Genomic DNA, 24384 nt, shown 5'->3' with positions numbered 1-24384 from the left:
ACAAAGTGGACTGACTGCTACTGACCACTTGAGTCTGTGCTCAGGCTGCATGTTGTGTTATATCTGTGACAGTCAGTTCGTGTTTCTCCTGGTCTGTAACTTCCTGCTGCCTAACCTTTCACCTTTTGCTCCTGAAACTTCCAGGACAGATGACTCAGGTCTGCTGACTCATAAGGAGATCCTCCCAGTTCGGTCACTGGTGCTGAGTAATGTCCAGAGGCCTGACTCAGAAAGAGCTTTCAGGGTGGGACCCCTTCGTTGCCATGGAGACAGTAAGTCATGACAATAGCAAGTTATTTTGAGGAATTATTTGTCTCAATCAGAAGTAAAAATACGATTTTTATTTTCACAGAGAATCTGTGGAATGCTGCTTTTTTTGATAAGGAGACATCATATCTGCACTTTCCCACCTTCCACGGAGAGCTGAGCGCAGACATTTCCTTCCTGTTTAAGACCTCATCATCCTCTGGTATTTTCCTCGAAAACCTTGGAATCAAAGACTTCATTCGGATCGAACTCAGCTGTAAGTAATTGTCAGTCATGTCTTTCCTGATACCCAGACTGCATGTACATCCAGTTGAGCCACGTTCATACTCAGTTTTGTTATTTCAGTAGAATCACAGCTCTCTTCTCACCAAGGCTGGGAATCCTTCATTCATGCTCAGCGTCAGTTTTAACACTCATCGTCATGTGACTGTACCATAAGCTCAAGAGGGTCTGGAGGGGACCCAAACACCAACTCACAATCACATACACCACTGGGACACATTGTAGGAGTCATAATACTAAAGTTCCACAAAAGCTGCCATTTGGAATAATGTCAATTGTGTGCAGCACCCACACCATAAGAGGACCACTCAGCCATATTAGTAGAGGTTTTATATATTGAGTCTTAAGTCTGTAATTATTTTATGTCATTGAGATGCGAAAAATAGCCATCAGAAGTGGAACTGGAACCCACACACTGATGTGGGACTGGAACCCACGCCACAAGATGAGCCTGCGACTGGGAGCAGTCAGTAGTGTGACACCTGACATATTCATCCTGACATACTTGTTTAGGTTTTACTTATTGAGTGAGAATTATTTTGTCATTAAGATGCTAAGAGGGTCTACAAAACCATTCTCACAAAAACCACAGACAGAAGTGGGATTTGAACCCACACCTCAAGAAGTAACGGCAACTGGGAACAGTCAGTCGTGTGCAGCATAACAAAGCAATTCTAACTGGAAAATCATGTCAGAAGTGGGATTCAAACGCAGGCCTGTTAGCAAAATTTAAATACACGTCGATGTTGTACATTTTGATTGGTAGTTGTGTAATGTCAGTGGTATAGTACAAGCGTGAATAGTTGCTGTCAGAGGTAGGATTCCAACCCCCATGAGTCATTATTGTGACAAGTCAGTAGTATAACTGATGTATCAAAGAGAACCATTGCTGTCAGAAGTGGGATTCGAACCCACGCCTCTAGAGGAGACTGTGACCTTAACACAGCGCCTTGGACCGCTCGGCCATCCTGACATAATTAATGACTATTTACATATTGAGTTAGAATTATTTTATGTCATTGAGATGCGAAGAGGATCAACAAAACCATTCCCACTAAAAATTGCAGACAGAAGTGGGATTTGAACCTAAACCTGAAGGGGAGACGCAAACTGGGAGCAGTCAGTTGTGTGCAGCATAACAAAGCAATTCTCACTAGAACATGATGTCAGAAATGGGATTTGAACCAATGCCTCAAAAAGAGGCTGTTAGCCAAATTGAAATACACGCCTGTGTTGTACATTTAGAATGCCAGCTGTGTAATGTCAGTGGTCTGTAGCATCAGAAAAGTATTCAAATGAATAGCTGCTGTCAGAAGTAGGATTCAAATCCGCCCAAAGTATCAAAATGAACAGTTGCTGTTAGAAGTGGGATTCAAACCCACGCCTCTAGAAGACACCGCAACCTGGACCCAGCCCTCCTGACCTGTTTGCTATAGATTCACATGTTGTGCCAGAGTCATTTTACGTCATGAAGACGCCAAGAGGGTCTACAAAACCATTCTCACGAAAAATACCTGTCAGAAGTGGGACTGGAACCCAGGCACCAAGAAGAGACTGCGAGTGGGAGCAGTCAGTAGTCTGCAGCATAACAAAGCAATTCTCACTGGAAGATGATGGCAGAAATGGGATTCAAACCAAAGTGACATACATGGCTGTGTTGTACATTTAGAGTCATAATTGTGTAATGTTAGTTGTCAGTCGCATAACTAAGGTATGAAAATGAACAGTTGCTGTCAGAAGTGGGATTTAAAGCCAAGCCTCCAGAAGAGACTCTGACCTGAACGCAGTGCCTTGGACTGCTGGGCCATCCTGACATATTTATCAAAGTTTTAAATATTGTATGAGAATGATTTTATGTCACAATGATCGTAAGGATAAACAAAACCATTCTCACTCAATATTGCATTGTCAGAAGTGGGATTTGAACTCACACCTCAAAAAGAGACGGTTAATGGAGCGTTTTCGACCACTTGTCCGTCCTGACACTTTTGTTAGGATTTCAAATGTTGAATCAGAACTGGCTATATGTTCGAAACAATTCTCTCTACAACACAATGTCAAAAGTGGGATTGGAACCCATGCCTTCAAAACAGACAGACAGTGTCCGACTGTTGTCTGCCAGAGCACATGGTCACTCATCCTTGCCATTGTGATCATGATAAAGTTTGGTCAATTGAATGTTTTGACAGTACTTTCCGAATACTGTCATGATAGCTTATGTTCTTCTGGAACAATAACGTCACAGTGACGTGAATGTCTCAGAGACTCATTTATGTTTTTACCTTTCCTCCGTTTCTCATGTTTCATCGCCATATAATTCCTTCTGTTCTCCATTACAGCCTCCAGTGAGGTGGTCCTCTCTTTCGACGTGGGCAACGGGCCTCTGGAGGTTCACGTGGACGCTGGCGTGCCGCTCAACGACAACCGGTGGCATCGAATCCAAGCAGAACGGAACGTTAAAGAGGCATCTCTTCAGCTGGATGACCTGCCTGCTGTGACACAGAAGGCTCCGGCGGACGGCCACATTCACCTGCAGCTCAACAGTCAGTTGTTCATAGGTGGGTGCTGAATCCGTCCCATCCTCATGACAGATGAAGCGATCATCAAAACAATCGGACCAACTTGAAGTGTCTATAAACAATCCTCTCAGGTGGAGCTGTCACCCGCCAGTGTGTTTTTCTTCAAAGTCAGATCATTAAATTGAGAGATAAAAGGACAACACTTCCTGTCTGCAAGCAGGATGGATTGTGATTGAGCCTCTCATTTGCAACAATTCCGTGTGACAGCGCTGCCAAAGTATCTGCTTTGATGAGCCCAGCAAGGAAATCTATGAGGACAAGATGAAATACCCATTTGTTTCAATGCCACAAAGATAATATTAGTCACATCAGCGCAGTAATAGACACTTGAGTCCGTAATCGAAAAACAAATCACATCAGCATTTTATTTCGAGGGCTTCCATAATTTATATGAAGGTTTAGTCGATTTTAAAGTCATTCCAATTGAAACCTCTTTTTTTTTCAGATTGAATTTGAAAAATAATACTCTCCTGTTTACAGGCTGGGAAAATAAATTAGGCAGTTGTGAGTCCAACAATTTCATCAAATCATCTTTGTCCTTGTTATTCTTTTAGTCATGGGGCTGAGTTCAGCAAACAGAAGTGAGCGTCAGAATTCGCCTGCTGGCTCTGCCGCAGCACTCTCTTTCACTGTGCTCCCTCAAATGACAAGCCAAGATAGCAGCAGCTTTTCTCTGTTTAGAGCAGCGGTGGGCAATTACTGTACATTTCCTAAAGGGCCACACTGTAAACCCTGACTGGTGCGAGGGGCAAAACAAGACAGACAGGTTAAAGTGTCATGGATTTAACTTTGTAACTAAACATTAAAGTCACATTTAAAAGTTGAATGACAATATGGAGAAAATATTATCATGATATATTAAAAAATATTCCACTAAAATTATTTTAATATTCAGATAAACATAGTAAAAATGGCCTTATATTCCTAAAATTTAGTTTTCATTTAATTTAAAATTTAAATAATAACTTCTTGTTAAATAATGTAACTTCTTTTTTTTTTTTTGTTCGAAAGGTGACGAATTAATAAAGGCAACTTATATTATATTATATACTTATAACTTATATTATATTATTATTATATAAGTAACAAGACAAACTGTTAAAAATATATGTATCAATTACTAAAGAACCTGATTTAATATAACATTTCAATATGACTAAGAATGGAGGAGGACAAACAGGACAAATAAAATGTGGGGGAAAATACTATTGTTAATAATAAATATAGCACAATTTCTTTTGTTTTGCTATGACCTCATCGGGGCCCCCAATCCATGGCCTTTTTGCCCACAGTGAGCGCGTTTATATCTCTGGTGAGAATCCCAGACTCGGAGTGGCTGATCCTCATCCTGTATCTTTTGGCTACTATGAGGCATCAATGTAACCAGGTACTGCATCTGAATGTGGCTTCTGCTTTGGTCTGCAGGCGGCACTGCATCCAGACAGAAAGGTTTTCGTGGTTGCATCCGCTCTCTGAAGTTAAACGGCGTCACCCTGGACCTGGAGGAGCGGGCCAACATCACGCCCGGGGTTCAAGCTGGGTGTCCTGGTCACTGCAGCAGCTACGGCGCTCTCTGCCAGAACCAAGGTCTGTGTGTGGAGAGATCCACCAGCTTCTCCTGCGACTGCCGCTCCTCTGCTTACACTGGAGCTTTCTGCGACAGAGGTGAGCTTATACCCCTGACAAAAAGATGTTCATTGAGCTGAGGAAATGTTCTCCTTCCACCTCGCAGAAGTCTCTGCCACGTTCAAACCAGAAACATCCATAAGCTACTTATTCAAACAGCAGAAGCTGCACAAGAACGTCAATGGATTCCCGTCCTCCATCTACAGCGACGTCAACATGAGAGGAGAAAACTTCTCGCTGAGCTTCAGGACCAGTCGGACCCCAGCTATGCTCTTCTATGTGGACTCTTTCAGCACAGAGTATCTGGCTCTGCTCCTAGACAAGCATGGTAGCGTCTCACTCAGCTGTCCACATTTGATGGTTCATGCTGGTTAAACTTCTGGTCTTTGAACAGACAATTTGGAGTTGTGGTACAGACTGGACGGCAGCAGGAAGGCGGAGAGACTCAGAAGCAGAGTGGCGAGCCTTGCAAACGGAGAGCTGCACAGTGTTGCTGTCAGCAGACTGGCAGAGACTGTTTACCTGCAGGTAATCGGCGAAGACGTCACTTCCAAAGTTCACACATCACACTCAAATGGCTCTAACTGCTGACAACAGATTTGAATGGCACATGCGTCATCATCGTCTCTTCGTCCTTTGTGAGATGAAGTCATGCGCGATGCCACTTTTACCCACAAGTTTTGACCCCAATGCTTGTGATTCGGATGTGAACCATTCTGAATCCAAATCATAAAAAAAGATGTACATATTTTAGAACCTTTTTTTATTTTACATGTACATTTATTTATTTATCTATTTATTGTGTGTGTGTTGTTTGTACTTGAAATACTGCAGCCTGGAGTATTTTATGCTAAACAACTTATGCTTAGTCAAAACGGAAGGTATTCACAATAAAATAAACATGAATGTCATTTAACATCATTATATGTGGTATTTCCATCCATAATCCATGGCAGTAGAGGGATGTTGTTGTTTGCCTGATCTGTTACTTTCCTGGGTAGTTTTAAGCCAATTTCCCCCCAGAAATGAACAGAGATTGAATTAATGAGGTCCTACCTTGCTCCAAAAACTGTTTTCTAAAGAGGCATAACAACCTTTGATGGGAGAAAAATAAAAGGTACCGGTTGATGCAACAATGAGGTCATGAAAACTAAAGGTCATAAGGCACGCACTAATTCATTTCCATAGAGATCACTTTTATCCATCGCTCCAGGAGTCTACATTAATGTGATTTGATTCGGTGGATGTTTCCAAGCGTGTCGTGATTGCAGAGCGGCTCAGGATCAACATTAGGATTCCCTATTATCTCTAAAATAATGACCCAATTACTGCACAATGTTTCCAGCAGAATCATCCAGTTGTAACTTGGAGCTGAACCCATTCGTGTGGTAACAGTTTTTCTAATAGTCCCCAAAGCTTGATGTTTATTTAGCTGCATGAACCTCGTTCCAGTGGACTCAGTGTGAAAAAAAAAAGGCTCACGACTTCTTCTCATTCCAGGTCGATGAGAATCCCACCGAGCACTTGAATCTGACCTCTGATGTAGAATTCAACGCCTTGAAGTCGCTAGTTCTCGGCAGATTGCCAGGTAACTTGTGAGATCATGGCATCAGACTACAACTAGGCCAGGCTACAGCTTTTACATCGTGTGAAACCCAATGCAGCGGAGCATGGACCTGCACATAGAGCAGAGATAAATATGTGTGTTCTCAGTGGGAAATAGCAAATAAATAAACATTTCAGTTGTGAAATGTCTTGAGAGGCTTGGATCCCACACCAGGGTTCTCAACTGAAACACCAAAAAGCAAGCCACCTGACTGGAACTGGCATTGGTTTACCATGGCTCTGCACGTCCTGCACGTCTTTACCAAACCAAGTTTGAAAGTTGCACAGAGGAGGCCACTCTAAAAGATCATTCCAGGCATGGAACCCACTGGATGTGGCTCAAGTTTCACTTTGTACATCTTCCCCATGCGAACACTAGCATTCCTAAGGGCACTCTGGGTTCCTCCGACAGTCCAAAAACAAAGGCTAAATAATTACCTGATCAGTTACCTGGATGGGAAGACAGAATACATGTGTGTGAATGAGAGGGACCCTAGTGGACAGGTGAAGTTACAGGATGTAGAGCTAAAGAAGGTGGAGGATTTTAAGTACTTAAGCTCAACTGTCCAGGACAAGGGAGAGTGTGACAAAGAGGTGAAGAAGTGGGTGCAGGCAGGATGGAATAATTGGAGAAAAGTGCCAGGTATGATGTGTGACAAAAGGGTGTCGGCGAGGATGAAAGTGAGTGTACAAAACGGTGGTCAGGCCAGCAATGTTGTATGGTTTGGAAACAGTAGCACCGACGAAAAGACAAGAGGCAGAGCTGGAGGTAGCAGAGATGAAGATGCTGAGCTCCTCTCTGGGAGTGAGCAGGATGGATAGGATCAGGAAGCAGTATATCAGAGGGGACAGCACATGTCAGGTGTTTAGGAGACAAAGTCAGAGAGGCTAGATTGAGATGGTTTGGACAGACATGAAGTTTGTAGGTTTGAGAGAAGAGGAAGCATAGGGCAGGGTGAGATGGAGGAAGGTGATCTGCTGTGGCGACCCCTGAAGGGAGAAGCCGGAAGGAAAAGAAGAGGAAGAGTTACCTGGATGTAACTCCAGTTCTACGAGTACACGCGGAGCCCTCTAACTGACTTATTGTTTATCCTTTATGAGGCATCACTCTCCACCCAACTGGGGGAAGGACTAGTCCTCCACTACAATGAATCTTCCCATCTTGAAACTCAGCAACGTAGAGAAGCCCCAACTGGGCAAACAGTCAGAGGGCTCCACATGTACTCATTGAGCTGACTCTGTGGCGACAGAGGCTGAGGTTGTTTGGAGTGCAGGGAACGCCCCTGAAGACCTTCTAAGACTCTGTGGAGGTTTTCTATGGCTGGCAGTATTCCGGACAGAGAAAGAAAGAAACTACTTAAGAGGGCGAGCTCTGTTCTGGGCTGCTCTCTAGACAGACCCCGACGGTGGAGGTTGGAGACAAACTGTCATCCATGATGGCCAACCAGTGTCACCCTCTGGAAGGTACCCTGACAGCACTGGACATCACCTTCAGTGGCAGACTGGTCCACCCTCACTGCAGTCAGGTTACTCAACAGCACACTTTGATAGGACTTAGCCTGCATTGTCAAACATATTTTTTGGTCTCTGTTATCGCTATTGTTATTTTTTTTCTTATTTTGTCATGATATTCGTTTATTTATGTCTCATGTCTAATGTCTACTGTGACACGTTGAATTTCCCCACTGTGGGACTAATAAAGCGTATCGCTGTCCAGGGTGTCCTTTCACCCCAAGGGTGGTGAGATCATCAGCAATTTGACCCCATTAAGGAAATGGGCTGAAAAAAACGGAGACATTTCTTTGTAGAAACCTGGATGAACAATCCGCACTCTGATAGATACGTGATTAGAATGCATGAATGGACTGAGCCATGAAAGCGTGCTCCATTTAAAACACCTCTTCAGCGCCTGAATGACTTTTTGAAACCTAACGAGCAAATGAGACTGTCATGAAAAACTATAAATTATTAACATTAAAGCGGGATAAATATTTAAACCTTTATCTGCAGTAGCCTGAGATTCAGCAGATGTTGCTGAACATTTTTGTCCACGACATCAGCTTTCTAATTTAAGCCTCATCATGCTGCCTTCCATTTCTGCCCAGAATCGAAGGATCTGGATCCAGACCTGGCTGGTGCTGTCTCTCTGGGCTTCAGCGGCTGCCTGTCTGCTGTCCTCTTTAACTCCATCAGCCCTCTGAAAGCAGCGCTGCTCCACTCCAACATCAGCCCGGTGGTTATCAGCGGACCGCTGGCGCAGTCCACTTGTGGCTCCACTTCAATCAATCCCCACCCGGCTGAAACCAGAGACCACTTATCAGGTCAGAGGCACCGGAATCTGTTTGACATTTATCGCCCCTATTGACGGTGTTTTTCAGTCAGAAACTTCAGAGGACAAAAGGATATCTAAAGAAATGAAATAGTCACTCATATCATCATCATGTTAAATATTATAAAATACAGTTCCTCATTGCTGAGGGGCCAGAAAGGGCCAGTCCTGGGGGGGCGATGAAAAATGCCCAGGTCTGCTCTTCAACATAAAGAAACTGCAGGTTTTACTGTAACTTATTATTGCGGTCTTAAACTTCGTAATGATTTCTTCAGCTCTAAAATTACACTGGGTTAATGGGGTGGAAAAATCCACTCTGGGGAGTTGGTTTCCTGTTAAAATATAATTCCTCTGTGGTCACTTCTCCCGTATCATGTTGATAATGTTTCCTATCTGCTTAGCCAGCTGATTCACTCGCGGCTCCCTCTTTGTCCATTCATCCACTTTATAGTTTCATTTTTACTCAAACTTCAGTTCTTTTTAGGCAGCGTCTGATCTGCCCCCTGTGTGTGTGCCCCTGTAGGTCAGTCGGGGTCAGTGGAAGCAGGTCAGCCTTTGGTCAAGACCATCAGGAGTGATTCTGCTCTCATTGGGGGTAAGGTTTCAGTTATATACCACATTTTTAATATTAACGTTGTATTTTGGGGAAAATTAATTTCACTAAATGTGCTGCATGCAGCTGTAATACTACAAAGGTCCTCCCCCAAAGCTGGTTTTATACATCAGTCCTGGTTTGAACTGTTTAACATGGAACAAAATGTAACTAAGAAGAATGATGTATGACATGACATTCGGTGGCTGAATCCATTGACTCTCGACCCATGTATCACACATTTCCTCTTTATATGATCCAGAACTCGAACGCCCCCGAAAAAATCCGGAAAAAACGTGACGTGCGCGGACCGATCAGCTGACCCACAACGCGCTTTGTTATTGTGTATAACGCAGCCTCTGTATGCAGATGTGTCCCGTTAGCTACATTTACTGACTGTTTTTTTCTTCATATTGAGGTGTAAAACCTTTCCTGTCTCCGCACTGGACCGTGGTAGAGTGTCACAGGGGAGGTGCTCGCTCTCCACGCCTCCACTCCAGGGTTTGACGTCCTGTTGTGGGCTGGAGCTGGGACAGGGATGAGGCGAGTCTGGGACAGAGCGTGACTTGGTTTATGACTTTGTCACAGCCAAACTGCACAGAAGCGCACATTCAGAGCTGGACACGCACCGGGCACCTCTTCACTTCTGGAGAGACGTCACTCACTCGGCAACCCCTCCCACATGCAGCAGCCACACACATAGAGGAACAGCGCACCTGCAGCAGACACTCTACATTCACTCCTACAAAAGCCTATTTTAAGGCGTGGAACGCATTATTTCTTTTTCCATTCATTGTAATGGGAAAAATCCATTCGGATTTCGAACAAATCAGTTCTCGAACCACCTTCTGGAACAGATTGTGGTCGAGAACCAAGGTTCCACTGTAATAGCTTTTGAGTATATCATGAAATTCTTATTAATGTGATTTTCATGAAAAGAAAATATATATTTTGAAATACAACCCCAGTCTTTACCATGGCCCGTCACCTAATTTAAAGCTAAGTAGTCATGGAGAAAATTAAAAATACATCTTCGAGTTTGATGTCCGAAAAGGTGAATGAAATCTGGAAATTCTAATAAAAACCTTATTCAAAGCTGCAAAGCAGGTGCACGTCTCGACCCACAATAATCAGTGTTTTTAGCTGTGTCATCCAACAGGATGTCTGTTTTTAGCAGACAGAGATTGTAGTTTTCAGCAACAGAAACAGAAGCAAAGAGAAGAGAAAAGCAGATGTTTGGTTTTACTTGGCTGGGAGAAGTCAGGCTTGCGCTGTGAGTCAAAGTCGGTGGTGTGGAAGGCAAAGCTGACGGCCAACGCAGATGTGCCAGCTAAATGAAGCCGCTTACAATTAAAAAGCAGATTGAAATCTCATTGTGGTTTGACCCATTTTTCTTCTTAATGGAGTGCCAGTTACAGACTCACGACTGAGACGGTGAGTGACATTCTGGTCTTCTGGGTGATTTATTTTGACGTGCAGACTACGACTCCTGATGAGAATGGAATTAAGATGGAACTTAGCATGACGCCTGATGGGTGACCGTGATGCTCCCTGGGATTTAAACCTATGACGCCAACAAGGCATTGGCAGCAGGTGGAGAAAAATAAAATCTAGGGGGCACTACGCCACTTTCACATTCGAAACATCTCAATACATGTACTTAAACACAAACGACAGCTTAAGAAGAATTCATTGATTCTGACATTTATGTTAAAGTGAGCGTTTAGAACTGTAAAACCTCAGCTATAAATATTAAATATAATCAATGCTCACATTCAAATAGCAGTCAGACCCTGAAGTTCTCTGTATATTTGGGGAAAAAAGTTATTTTTCAAAAAGACTAAATTGAATTTTAAAATGCTGTTAATAATATTCACTGTCAGTCTTCAGAAAACTCTGTTTTGTCCAGAAATGAGGATTCATTCGGAGAAATACATTCATTGGAGGGGTACTCTACACATTACTCAGCATTTCAACAAAAATGTCTGTCTTTTGAGCGTTGTTTTTTTTTTATTTTTGACACCAACTCCGGTCATTCAACCTGTCAATTAGTCACATTTGACACCGAGTCTCGAGACTTGGCATCCCGGCGGAAATTCAAATGAGTTCTTTTGCTGAAGAATTGAGGACTTATCTTTAAAGAATTGCCTTTGCGCAGCTACTTACCTCAGTTGCTGAGCTCTGGGTGAGATGGCGGCTTTAGCCTGCACTGAACGCGAGATGACATTTTCACAGCCAATCAGAGGAGAGCTAGTCTAGCCAATCACAGGCCGAGGAAGGCGCTACCTTCCCCTACAACCCTGAGATATACAACTCAGCCAATGTTGAAGATGTCTGCGCTCTGAGGTGGAAACACACCACTGATACGAAACACTTTATTACGTTATTATTTTCACTTTAGACATATGTATTAATGAATTCAACATCTTCAATGTACATTGGTGAGCGGAAGGGCAGCGCCCCACTGTTCGGCCTGACACGGAGGGACTGCCAAAATATCTTTTTCCCTCATGATCACAAGTCATAAACAGATCACGCAACTGTGAAGGTTTCAGTTTTAATCTGCTGGTAGCTCAGGTGTCAAACACTATGAACTCAATGAATTGTCTCTGTCTTCCTCAGGACTTATCGCAGTGGTTATCTTCCTGATCGCGTCGGTCTCAGTCATATTGGCCCGGTTTTTCTACAGAAGAAAAGGGACATGCGAGAGCCGGGAGGTGAAATCGCTGAACGCCGAGGATGCCTCGGAGAAGACCAACACACACAGCACCCTGACAGAGAACCAGAGGGAATACTTCATTTGACTCGACATCTTTCCTTTTCAGCGAACAAACAAAAGTCCTGATGATGATTTTGGAACTGTAAATAACACGTGGGAGGAAACCTTGTAAATATTAATGATGTAAATGATGAAAAACCTTTTGACTTGGAAAGAACTTTTTTTAATTGAAACAACATGAGCAAAGCCTCTTACGCTTTGATTGTTACTGGACTTTGTTCTCGGACACAGTTGGCAAAGCACCTGATCTCCCTGTTAGAAATCTGTCCACACTTGGCGTAACAATGTGACACGTGAATGAATGACTGAGTACAGTAACTCTCACGTCGTTGATTTCAATAAAAAAGAAGCCACTGCTGCGACAACAAGCAGTTCCACTCAGCATCATGTTAAATTCATGCATAACTGCGCCTTCATTCCGGGTGACAGGGCCGCTCCTGGTTGTCACTGAACTCCTACATGGATGCTCCAGAATGGGATGTGCCGAGATGTAGCATGTGTCATGTGTAAACACCTACCACCTACAATATTCCGGTACCGGAGTAACCAAGTGTGCTCTTAGTGTTCTTTTGACTCTCGTCTTGTTTTTAAAGGTAAGAAAAATGACACTATATATATCTCTAACTGGATCAGTTTCAGACCCCTTGGTAAAGATCAAAGCAAAAACAGAACCAAACTGAACAGAAGGCCAGAATCCTTCTTTCTCTGTCGGTCTAAACCTGAGTCCTGAATCCGTCAAGTCTGAGACTGAGACAAGACCGAGTAAAAATGCATTCAAGACCGATCTCGACAACACATCGGTCAGGGCAACATGCACATGAGAAGCCTTCCAGAGTGACATGTCTTCTGCAGCGTCTCTGTTTGTGCGAAACAGTTGCATCCATAAGTACCAGGCTTCTCCTTCCCCACCAACCTCCAATTCTCCAGACGTCCTAAAGCCACGGTGGCCATCTGGTCCTGGGTCTCCTCCCAGCCGGCTGTGTCTGGACCAACTATAATAGCTTCATCAATCGAGTAATAAATAAACCGCACCACATGGCAAGCACTTGCTCCCTGGCCCAGGAGCAATCCTTCCCTTGACTTCCTAGGACCAACCTGGGTCTGTGCAGAGGCAGGGGGGACAAGTAGCAGCACGACCCTGGCCCCAAAGGACCAGCTGGAGGGGGGCTCAATTTGATGCAGCAATAAAACAACAAGAACTTTGTTCTTCAGAAAGTAAATGATCAGTTTTTAGACTTCCTGGTGAGACTCCGAAAAACATAAGGTCACGAGATTCACTGCAGACATTAGGCACTCACACAATGAAACTGAATTTGAATCGGATTTAAAACATCCATTTGAAAAATGCATCAAATTGAATGGAATAAATTGAGTCCGACTATGGATTGGACGGCTTTGAAGGGGACATGGAATGGAAGTCAGAGTTTACACTGGCGAGATACTGGACTGTAATTTTGATGCTATTTTTATGACAGAATTTACCTCTCAATTATGATTTTAACACACTCCATTAAAGCGCTATTAACCGTCCAACAGCATCTATATGTGTGACAGCAGTTACAGTTTTGCTAGTTAGAGATGTAGCTTGTGGAGTGACTCATCTGGGCTGCAGATTCTGCTCAATTTAAAAGTTCTCTGGGCTCCTTTTGCCGTGTGGCGTTTTGGTCGAGGTCTGCAGAGGAGAGATAAACCCCCATCTGCTGCTTTCTCACTCATCCTGGTCCTGGAGCTGATTCTCTGCTAGGACCCACGAATACCTTCACCCCTGAGGACGCCCCCCTCCCCTTCAGAAACACACACTCTCAACGTCGTGCACACACAGGAGTCAGACTGCAGCAGCTGGAAAGTTTTATTATGCACCAGGATAATGGTATTTATCGGAGTGAATTACACAGGAAATTCAAATCAGCAACATTTTTTACCAATAAATGGTAAATATGTTTCCATTATTTAAGCACGAGAACACTTAAGTAAATAATTTAATCTAGTTTGTGTATCGATTTGATGTTATACAATGACTTGTTTAATTTTTATTACAATAAAATAACTAGTGAAGTATCCTATCTACCTTCTTTATGGTAATGTAATAAATGTATCATCGATCTGTAGTCTGGTTGAATGTTTCAGTTCAATTCTTGTTTTTTTTTTTATATGCCAAATGCAATGAACTCAACTGGACACCAGAGGGCAGTAGCGCTACTGAGTTTCCATAAGAGACGTGTTACAGACATGAAGAAGAGGCTTAACGCAGGAAAGGAAGTCTTCAAAACAGTCTTCTAGATAATAGAATCATGAAAGTTGTGCTGTAGCATTAATTTGACTGTAGGTTGTCCTTTATTATGTGAAAACGTTCTTTTTGTTTATTTTGAGAATTTGATTCAGGAGCTTAGTCAGCCCAAAAAAAACCTACAGAAGAATGTAAGCTTCATGAATTAAGTAGTTAAAAGTTGAAATTAAGGAGTTATTCTCTTTAAAAACAAACAAACAAACACAGCCTCAATATAGCTTCATTAATGACAGGTACAGTATTTACATACTGCATCATTTAAAATAAAATCAGAATTATGTACATCCGTATGTGTTTGCAAATGTCTCGTTGTTTTTACAGCAACAACTATTACAATATTATAAATATAATGTTGATGATGTCAAAGTATTGTACGTAATTTGACTGCCTTCCCTCCCACTCTTGTTCTTGGTCACTTTGGCCTGCCATCGATGTTACACAAGCAACACCGCATCCAGCCGCCAGAGTTTGTTTCCAGCATCATAATTATATTAGCATGCTATATATAGCTGGGGCGACCTGGCAGGTGCCGAAGGTCTGCTCCTCTTCTGTGCGATAACGCAGGTGTGGCAGCTGTGGAACATCAGTAACATGTTCTCAGGTGAAGGTTAAAGGCGACTGTCCTCACAGCTGAGGCATGAGTGAGCTCTGTGTTTCTGTGACGTCTCTGGATCAGTGATGGATTTAATCCTCACGCCACAGGCGCTTTTGTTTATTAATTTCTTGAGTGTTTGAGTGAGAGACTTGTGGTCTGCTGGGCTTTCAGAAATGTAATTTTCATTTTGGACACTCAGTCTTTAGCTTCTCATCAGGTTTAGATATAAATTAAGATCACGGTCGTCTCTCATTCTTGGGTGGTGCCCCAACTTTCTCATCACCCCCCCAAGTTGAGGATTCATTCTGGCAAGAAGGTTTATTGAAGACTGCCCCCTCCTGTTTAACCTTGGCACAGACACCATTCGATGGTTACTAAAATACTCTGGTTCTACTCATTGAAGTTAAAGACCAGCTTTGTTTTCACGCTTTGTTTCCAGCAAAGCGCTTTACACTAAGTCATCCATACACCCTGTCACACACACATATATATTCACGGCAGCGCACCATCTGAGCCGTCAGGAGCAAACCCCGGTTCAGTGTCTGGACACGACGCAAACACGTCAGGTACAGGGATCGAACCAGCCACCACTGAGTCACTGGCAGACTGCGCTACCATCTCAGCGACTCTATCAGAAACTGGATGTGACCAGACAGGACGCTCCCTTCACTCTCTTTTGTTACCAGCGATAAGTATTTTGGACCAGGCTGATGTGGATCCACATGAGGTTTTTAACAGAACAGTAGTGCTAAATGATGCAACTCATCAGAACCCATAACATTATTGCAGATGCTTCAGGTCACCAGGAGTTTCATTCGACTCCAGAATTTTGGAGACAGAACCAGATCTAAAACCATTTAATGGCTTTCAGTTTTGCTTTCAGAGTTCCCAGTATTGAAACTTCAAACTCTCATATTCATCTGATCCTCAGAAGTGCTTGGGAGCTCTGCCCATGTCCGCCTCCCAGCTGAGTTGCTCCTCAGACGTTCTCCCAGCCCCCTCTCACTGGCTCACTGATTTGACTCATCCGGCTCATCATCCATTGATTTTTTTTTTTTTTAAATATATTTGATCAACAAAACTGATGCTGTCATCACATTTTAATGGAAAACCATTTAGAGAGTTATGTTGTTTATGTCTGGGAAGAAAACCAAAAGACATTAATGGGTTTAGTGAACTGATCACCAGCCAGTGTTTCAGAAACGTGTCCCGTAAACAATCATCCACAGTCTTTTACCATTAATGCACTGGAATATCCATGAACATGTTTTCGGAGGAGAGACTTTCGATCTGCCACTCATCCTTGAATGGCACTTTCGTCTAGATTACTCCATCTAACTTGGGCTTTTATGCACGATTTTAAGATTTCCCATCTGTTCTCACATCCAGTTTCTGATCAACACAAAAACAGGTGGTGTAAAGCAGCTGTGGCGCCTCCTGTTTTTTTTTTTTTTTTTTTTTTGGAATAGTCAAGTAATTACATGGTTGGTTCAGTTTGTACTACGACTAATATACTGGACTGTCGCTTCATATGATCACTCTTGCATTTTTTACCGAGTAACCTTGACGTTTTACCATTTATTGTGTTGCTAAATTTAGGTTGTCTGACACCAAATAAACCTTCAGCCAAATGCTCATCATATCATCGACATGATAAAACTAAAATCTGCACTTCCTTCCTGATCTACAAAAATATAGTAATAAAGTTACATCTGCTGCCCTCTAGTGTCCATTTCTAAAACTGCGCTATCCCGTCTACATCCATAACGTAAACATTTGGCATTAACGTTCCCATTTGGGCGATATTAAGGGCCGTCTGTGCAAACGTTTTAGTCAATGTTCTAAGATGATTTAATATGAGAAATGGTTCAGAAACGTAATGTAATTACATGATAATTATATTTATTACAGATTAACGCAAGGCATTTTACGATCACACTTCGAGAAAACATTAGTCCTCAGGAGTGACCCTCCCAGAACACTATTACGCCACCTTGTGGCTTATAAAAGTCACCCTGCCAAGGAAATAATACTGAGGACGTTCTCTGATGACTCTGCCATAGTTGGATGTATCAGCAAGAGTGAGGAGACTGAGTACAGGGCTGTGGTGGAGGACTTTCTTGCTTGGTGTGAGCTGAACCATCTGCAGCTCAATGTGGCAAAAGTCCAAAGAACTGGTGGTGGACCTAAGGAGGACCAAGTCTCCTGTGACCCCCGTTTCCATCTGGGGGCTCAGTGTGGATATGGTCGAGGACTATAAATAACTTGGGCTCCTCATAGACAATAAACTGGACTGGGCTCGGAACACGTAGGCCCTTTACAAAAAAGGACAGAGTCTCTACTTTTTGAGGAGGCTCAGGTCCTTCAACATCTGCGGGACAATGCTGAGGATGTTTTATGAGTCGGTGGTGTCCAGTGCAATTCTGTTCACTGTGGTTTGCTGGGGCAGCAGATTAACGGTGACAGACTCATCCGCAAAGCTGGTGATGTGGTGGGGCTGAAAGTGGACTCCTTGGAGACGGTTATGGAGAGAAGCATGCTCCTGAAAGTAAGGAGCATCCTGGACAACATCACCCACCCCCTCCATCAGCTCCTGGTCCAATACAGTAACACATGGACCAAGAGACTGAGACTGCCCAACCCAAAGACCGAGCTCCACAGGAGGTCCTTTCTTCCTGTGGCTATAAAACTGTACTATTCATCCTTGAAAAAAATAATTTTTTGGCACATTTTCTGTTCTAGAACTGCATTTTTTGCACATTGTTTTTGTAAGTTCTTTTGTATCAGCTCTTTGGGGAACCCATAATCAGACATTTAGGGCATCCTGCTGAGAAAACTGGGGTCCATTCGTTCATGTTTTGCACTCCTTAGGACGCCCAGATGCCGCCCCTAGCTAAAAGCCTGAATAAGGTATGAGACTACCGATCATCGCAGACTTGAGCGTAGCACATAGAAGCTCAGTATTTTACAATTTTACTCCCACCTTCAGTTAATATCCCAAAAACATTTGGTTCTCAGCAACTACTTGGTTATATTGAAGTGCATGCTCAAAATAAAACCTAATACTTGAACGACCTGTGCTGAATTGAGTGAAAATATCCTCTTTATTTACAATGCTTTTGATCTATTCTGTCCAACGTTTTCATCCCATGCTCAATTTTAAAGTTCATATTGCCGAATCCAAGTGCAGAAACACTTGAAGCCTGCCTGCTGCATTTAACCTGGACCCCCTTAGTTGCTGCTTTGTTGGCAAACGCTCAGAGAGTTTTGCATCGAGTTTTTAGATGTTTTAAGCAGGTGCTCTGTGGGAGACGCAACCTGTTAAGTCGACCGCTCGGTAAGCACCCTTGACATGTCTGCAGCTGCAACAAGTATACACGTGGGCGCTCTCCAGTTGCTTTCCAGCTCCCTCAGATCACCGAGGGGAGATGCAAGCCGCTCCTCGGGTGTGACGGAACAGAACGTAGGCACGGAAACTCGCTGAGCTCCCAGAGGTTCCAAGCCAAAACTTCACTTTTAACTTGGCTGGTTACGAAACCCACTGAATCAGAGTCCTTACCGTCCTCACAGCAGTCCTACTCACATCAACCAAATCCATACGGGTACTTTAGAGACACACACTCTTGCGTCTTTCCAGGGCCTGAAATAGCTCCCAGCCTCCCACTCGCCCTTATATAAGCTCCCAGCACAGATATCCACTGGTTGGAGATGGGGATGCACGAGTGTTTGACTTGTGTGTGTGTGAGTGGGCAGTAGGTGTGTCTTGAGCCGTGTGCATCTGCGGAAACATTTATAGCTTCTTATTCAGTTGTTTCCTCATAATGTGGAAAGAAGGAAACACCAGGAACAAAATTGCCACCAAAATTAGATAAAGGATCCAAAGAAGCCCACTCAGAAATATGAAGGATCCCCCCTACCTTTTGCAACACTAGTCATTTAAGGTTCTGGAGAGGCCCGTTTCAAATGGTAATGGTATTTGCTAAAATATTAACTGTAGTCTGTTTTTAGTTCCATTGTTCATAGTTGCTTATTTCATTCTGGACTTGGTGTGTGAAGGTACAAGTGAGTCTGTGAGCCTTCATTATAGGGGCCCCTCACCAAGTTCACCAGCCCCTCAGGTCGGCGCTGTCCAGCTGGGAACCACTTTTGGGGTCTCTAATCTCCACGACAAGGCTCACCAAACTACTTGCAACTGCCCAGGGCACCACTTGACCTGAAGAACCACCACTTTGGTACACTTGGTACAGTCTTGTGAAATGACTTGGATTGATAAAATACATTCTTCTAGACAGGTCCAAGGGCTTCTCACCTGGAGCAGAAGTGACCCCTGCAGCCTGAACATTCCACTGACAGAGTCTTGCAGCCTACAAAGTGGCGCTGCAACTGTTTCTCTGGTATTGCCAACTCTTTGTGCTGTTACCATCCCTACGATTTTCCTTTGTTACTCTTTAGATTATGGAACAAATGCCACTGGAAATAAGTTTCTTATTGCCTCAGATTAGAATAATGTTTTCAATGTGTTTGTCTGGACAGATTTGGTCGAAATCTTTAGGAAATATGTGAAATGGGACAAATGAATGAAAGAAAATGACTCAGTTTTTAGAGTGATCTGGATCACCGCCTGGATACAGAATTTTTTATAAGGATTCTTTAGCATTGGGTGATTGGACAATTTGGGATCCTGGGTGTTCATCTGGGGTTGGATTGAATTTTACTCATTCACCTTTGAATGAATGGTCACCAAAAGTTTACTCTTAACATCATCACCATAATTACTGTGAAGGATACACCTGGAAATCAAACAGTGATGTACACAAGCATGATGCGTCCTTCATGATGTGAGAAGGTCAGGATGTTAAGGGAGCAATGTGCTTGGATGCGTTGGGTGCTGTGGCTTGCTGGCCTGGTCTTCTTGTCTGTAACTGTGGTGGACAAGATCAGACTAGAAAGCAGAGCTAATGTTCACAATTTAACCTTCCATTGAATATTAAGATGTGTACTCGCCTTCACACTTGTATAACCGCTGTCTTCATGCTGCTGCATATCTTACTGAAGAGAGAGGGCTGGCTGGTGAAGTATGTAGGCCGAGCCAGGCAGGTGATTGTGGAGGCTCAATACTTGTGGCTCGTACAACCGTCTGAACTAAAGTACGCCCACACTGACAGTAAAAGCTGATCAAGTTTTGGTATAAGCGTCTGCCGATGAGTGGAACTTGACAATAGCTGCTGTGGAATGGACCAACAGAGCGTGTACATTTCGGCACCGAATGGCCACAGCGGAGCGAGGATGAATTCTTGAATCACCTTCTTCAGACACCACCCACTCAGCTCTGAGAGTTCCTCCGTCATTTCTCAGAGGTGCAGCCAACTGCTGTATTGTGCTGACTTCACGGGAACTGTTCAATGTTTCCCCAAATAACCATCAAGACTCCGGCTGTTTTATGTATACTGTCCTGGAAAATGTTGACCGGATCTGTTGTCTCGACACCAGTCCTGCAGACCTCTCTGTTTTGGTTGGAGCGTCAGCAAGATTACACAAAACAGCCTGCATTTATTGGAGAATAAGCAACCACCGTAAAACTATTCCTTCTTCTCCCTTTTTACTTCACTGTTTAAGATTCTCTACAAACTCGGATCAACAAGAGGCTACGTTTAATGGCATCTTATTCATTTGTTTGTGCCTCAGAAGCACTAATGTGTTAGCGTGTGGGCGAGTGGAAGAGGGCGAGGTAGGTCTGGATCAAATCCATAACCATAAATTTCAAAGGTGTTAAAGGAGCCTTGTGTGTTTATGCTTGAGATTGAAAGTGCAAATCAACATTCATCACATACTGAGTCAGCCTCATGAGCAGTTTTTAAGGTGGACCAACAAATGGGTTTTCTCTGTCTCATCACATGTCATATTGATCATATCGTCTCAGAAAAAAATGTAAGTGTCGCACGGGGAAATGTAAATATTAGGAAGGCTGATATTTTTGCGCATCATTTTCTGACTGGGTCACTGTCACCAAAAGGCAAACGTCTTATGAAAATGATTTCAAAAACAGCCCCTAAAATGTGAACTGAATTAGATTAGGGACGTCCATTTTGTTTAGGTGAAAACCTGAAATGCTCATTTGAACTGATATCAAACATTTGCTTGATGTTAGATTAGATGAGATGGCATTCTGGAAATTCAACAAGTTGCGGCAGCTAATGACAACAAAGACACCGTCATACCAGATAGATTAGAGATACTCAACAAACATGAAATACTTCAGCATTAAAAAAGTCACCCTTAATAAACACGTATGTGACGAAATAAAGAAATACGTAGTTACAAGTAAATAGATAATAAATGGATGATACATTCAAATTTGAATAAAATGGTATGTCTAAAAAGTCTTTTTTGTTGTATATGTTAACGCACATTTAAAAAAAGAAATAATGCTTATTATAGCATGCAACACCTGAAGCATGAAGTCGCTGTGTGAGACACACTATTGACTGAGCAAAAATCTAATGGGGTTCAGTGTATTATGTCTTAAAACACTGCAACTATTAGAGCTGGGAGATGCACTATGACCACAGAAGACAAATAAGACGAAAAGCGGAACGTTTAAGTGCTGCAATGCAGATACACTCACCTCGTCTCACAGAAACCTCTTCTCACTAAATTAGTGTCATACACAAGGACTTAGAGGTTCATAGAATAAATAGAAGGATAAATATTCAACATGCATTTTTTCTTTGTGGTTCAAATGGCACATAGACTTGATGCATCGTGGCTTTTAGCAGGCATGTGTCATGATAGACATTTCTGGGATGAGCTAAGGCTGTTAAGGTTCAAGACGCACCAAGTGCAGTGATGAAAGAGTCACCGGAGGCTGGAGCGAGTCAAGTACAACGATTTAACAAATAATAAAAAATATACAACACTGTGAACGTTCACAACAAATGCTGCTCCTGCGTTTAATAATCGGAGACACGTCCTCACAATCAGAGCCAAGTAGGTCGGATTCCACCCCACACGTTGATTTGACAGCGGATGAGCGTCAAATCCTCATGTCAGACTGAGATTGTTTTCTAGAATGCGCCGCTGGATTTGAATCTCCTGCGCAAGGTCGGACACTGACGACGCTGTGTTCCCGTCACCTTGTTCGAAAATTTACTGGATCCCGTTCTCAACAACCAGGCGGCTCCCAATTTGTCATCTTCTTTGTCGTGTCTGACTGCCAGTCTGTCCTTGACTCTATTTTATTTTTACAATACCAATCCAATTATGAATTCTTCAGGCTCGCCCACACTCTTCCTGCCTGCAGTTTAATCAGCATTGTTTGCAAACATGAAAAGCTAATGCCAACCATTCGTGGGTTTTAGAAACACACTCAAATGTGTCCGGAGCTGAGTCCTTTATCTTAACACAGATAAAATATTTTCTTGCCACTTGCGACGTTTTCATCGGAGGACGATCTTTCTATCAACCAATTGAAATTTAACTTTGCTCTTTGGGAGACAAAACTCACATTGATCACACAAGTTATTTAGACAGTCTATTTATGTGACATTATTGTACTATAGTTATCTCTATCCCACTTCAATTTCCTTAAAAATAAAAATATAAATTCGCCACATGAGGTAAAAACCAGCCTCAAAGTGGCGTGCAAGGCGTATAAATTCCCATTACTTTCAATACAAAAACCATATTGAGACAATGGTTCATTATTTCGTCTCAGACTGTCATGATATGTGACGAGGGAATTCTCCGAGGTTGTACAATAGCTAAAGTGACTTTTGAGAAGTGGTGAGGAAGATGATTCTAATGGGTTTTACTTTAGGTGAGGCTACTATAAAAGCATCTGTGACACAGACTAACTGGGTGTTTTGAAATATACCACTGCTCTTTTACTTCTGCAAATATTTATCCTTTCTCATGAATTCCTCTTTAGTGAGACTTGCTTATTGTCCACTGTAGATCAAAATTCTAGCACTAACTGTTCAAGCTGTGTCACTGCCTGATCTGGTCCACCTGCTCGATGTGGTCCGGAAATTCTGCTGCTGAAACCGGAAGCTGGTAACGTTTACTGGTAACTTCTGAAAAGTTTCTGAATGAGTTTTCTTTATTATTGTTATTATTATTATTATAAAAAGGTCTACATTTAACATTTTAATCTGAAAATAGAGTGTTTTTACGTGATATTTAATTGTTTTATTGTAATGTTACTGACTCTATAATCATTTCAAGCCCCTCCAATCCATTTGACTTGCGCAATCTATTGCATCCGATAGATTATGGACTGTCTGGGAAACATTTCTCCTCACAGTTATTTCACATACATTTAAAAGGAGCTGGAGTGACGTCATTATGCAATAAACAGTTGGGTGCACAAGACCACATCAGAGTGAACACTTGCACGTGCGTGTCGTTATCTTTGTGTCCACATCAGGCTTGGTCTAAGTTGAGCACCCGTGAACGTCATTTGGTAAACTCACGCATGCGTGTTACTAACTTCTGGTTCCAGCACCGGAATTTCCGGACCACATCGGGCAGACGGACCAGACCAGAACTCACACACAATCAAATAGAGAGAAGCAGAAGAAATATAAAACAGGAGGGTCGAGAGAGTGTTTACCGTGATGACACGAAGCAACCATCTGGCAGCACAGACTGGAACCCAGGTGTAGAAATGAGTGGAGGCTGATCAGCGGAATGAGATCCAGCTGCGCTGCTGTGAAGCTGAAGAAATAGAAGTAAATGACACAAGAACACAGGAAATACACAAGCACAAGAGAAACGAAACATGACAATAAGAGCATTTAATGTCGACTACAAATAGGGTTTTACGATTGCACTTTATTTATATACTTGTCCCTCTTAATGTCTCCTTCTCCAGGGCAGGATTCCTCTTCTCCTGGCTCTCGATGAGGAAGTCTTGTTCATCTTGTCCGGTGTGAAACCTCATGGAGGGCTTCATGTTTAACCTGCAATCTAGCTAAACAATATGTATCATACCTTGTGCATGACAAAGTATCAACAAACAATATATACATGGAATATACCATAATCCTACAGGATTGTGACCAGAAGCCAAATCCCAATTCTTGAGAGCAGATGACTGACTGTCACAGCAGGAGATACTGTGAGAAACTGGATCAGCACTAGACAATCAAGAACAGGAGGAATGTTCTGGCGTCCATTTACTTTTGGACAAGTATATAAAAGAGGCTGACCTCATTTGACCGTAATCCTAATTTGACTTGATTTACCATCTCTCAACGCACCCACTCTTCTCGGCCTCTTTATATCCTTACCTTTATTTCTCTCCCACCTCTTCCTTCTCTCTTCCCATCTCTCCCACACTTCTCCTTCATCCCCTTTTTCCTGTCTCTCCCTCTGTTGCTTCTCCTCTCTCATCCCTCCCCCACCAGTGGGAAGCTGCAGTTGTGCGCATGTCACCGATGAGT

General features: G+C 42.9%; 1 protein-coding gene and 1 non-coding gene across 2 annotated transcripts in view; one reads left to right on the top strand and one right to left on the bottom strand.

The window, feature by feature from the left end:
* The window catches only part of LOC128764678 (contactin-associated protein-like 4), a 55205-nt gene extending 42617 nt beyond the window's left edge, over positions 1–12588 (top strand). Inside the window, exons 15-24 of the mRNA XM_053874651.1 lie at positions 145–272; positions 353–523; positions 2889–3107; positions 4554–4793; positions 4861–5082; positions 5149–5282; positions 6255–6342; positions 8465–8680; positions 9212–9283; positions 11903–12588. Of these exons, the coding sequence (XP_053730626.1) occupies positions 145–272; positions 353–523; positions 2889–3107; positions 4554–4793; positions 4861–5082; positions 5149–5282; positions 6255–6342; positions 8465–8680; positions 9212–9283; positions 11903–12084 (1672 nt within the window). The 3' untranslated portion in view covers positions 12085–12588. The remainder of the gene's footprint in view (positions 1–144; positions 273–352; positions 524–2888; positions 3108–4553; positions 4794–4860; positions 5083–5148; positions 5283–6254; positions 6343–8464; positions 8681–9211; positions 9284–11902) is intronic.
* On the bottom strand, positions 1440–1522 carry trnal-aag (transfer RNA leucine (anticodon AAG)). Its single transcript has one exon. It is a non-coding gene; the product is annotated as a tRNA-Leu (tRNA).
* Positions 12589–24384: the final 11796 nt, after the last annotated feature.

Source organism: Synchiropus splendidus, chromosome 9, assembly GCF_027744825.2.
Source record: "Synchiropus splendidus isolate RoL2022-P1 chromosome 9, RoL_Sspl_1.0, whole genome shotgun sequence".
Taxonomy (NCBI): domain Eukaryota; kingdom Metazoa; phylum Chordata; class Actinopteri; order Syngnathiformes; family Callionymidae; genus Synchiropus; species Synchiropus splendidus.
The sequence above is the reverse complement of the archived record's forward strand: the minus strand, read 5'-3'. Positions and strand labels throughout refer to the sequence as shown.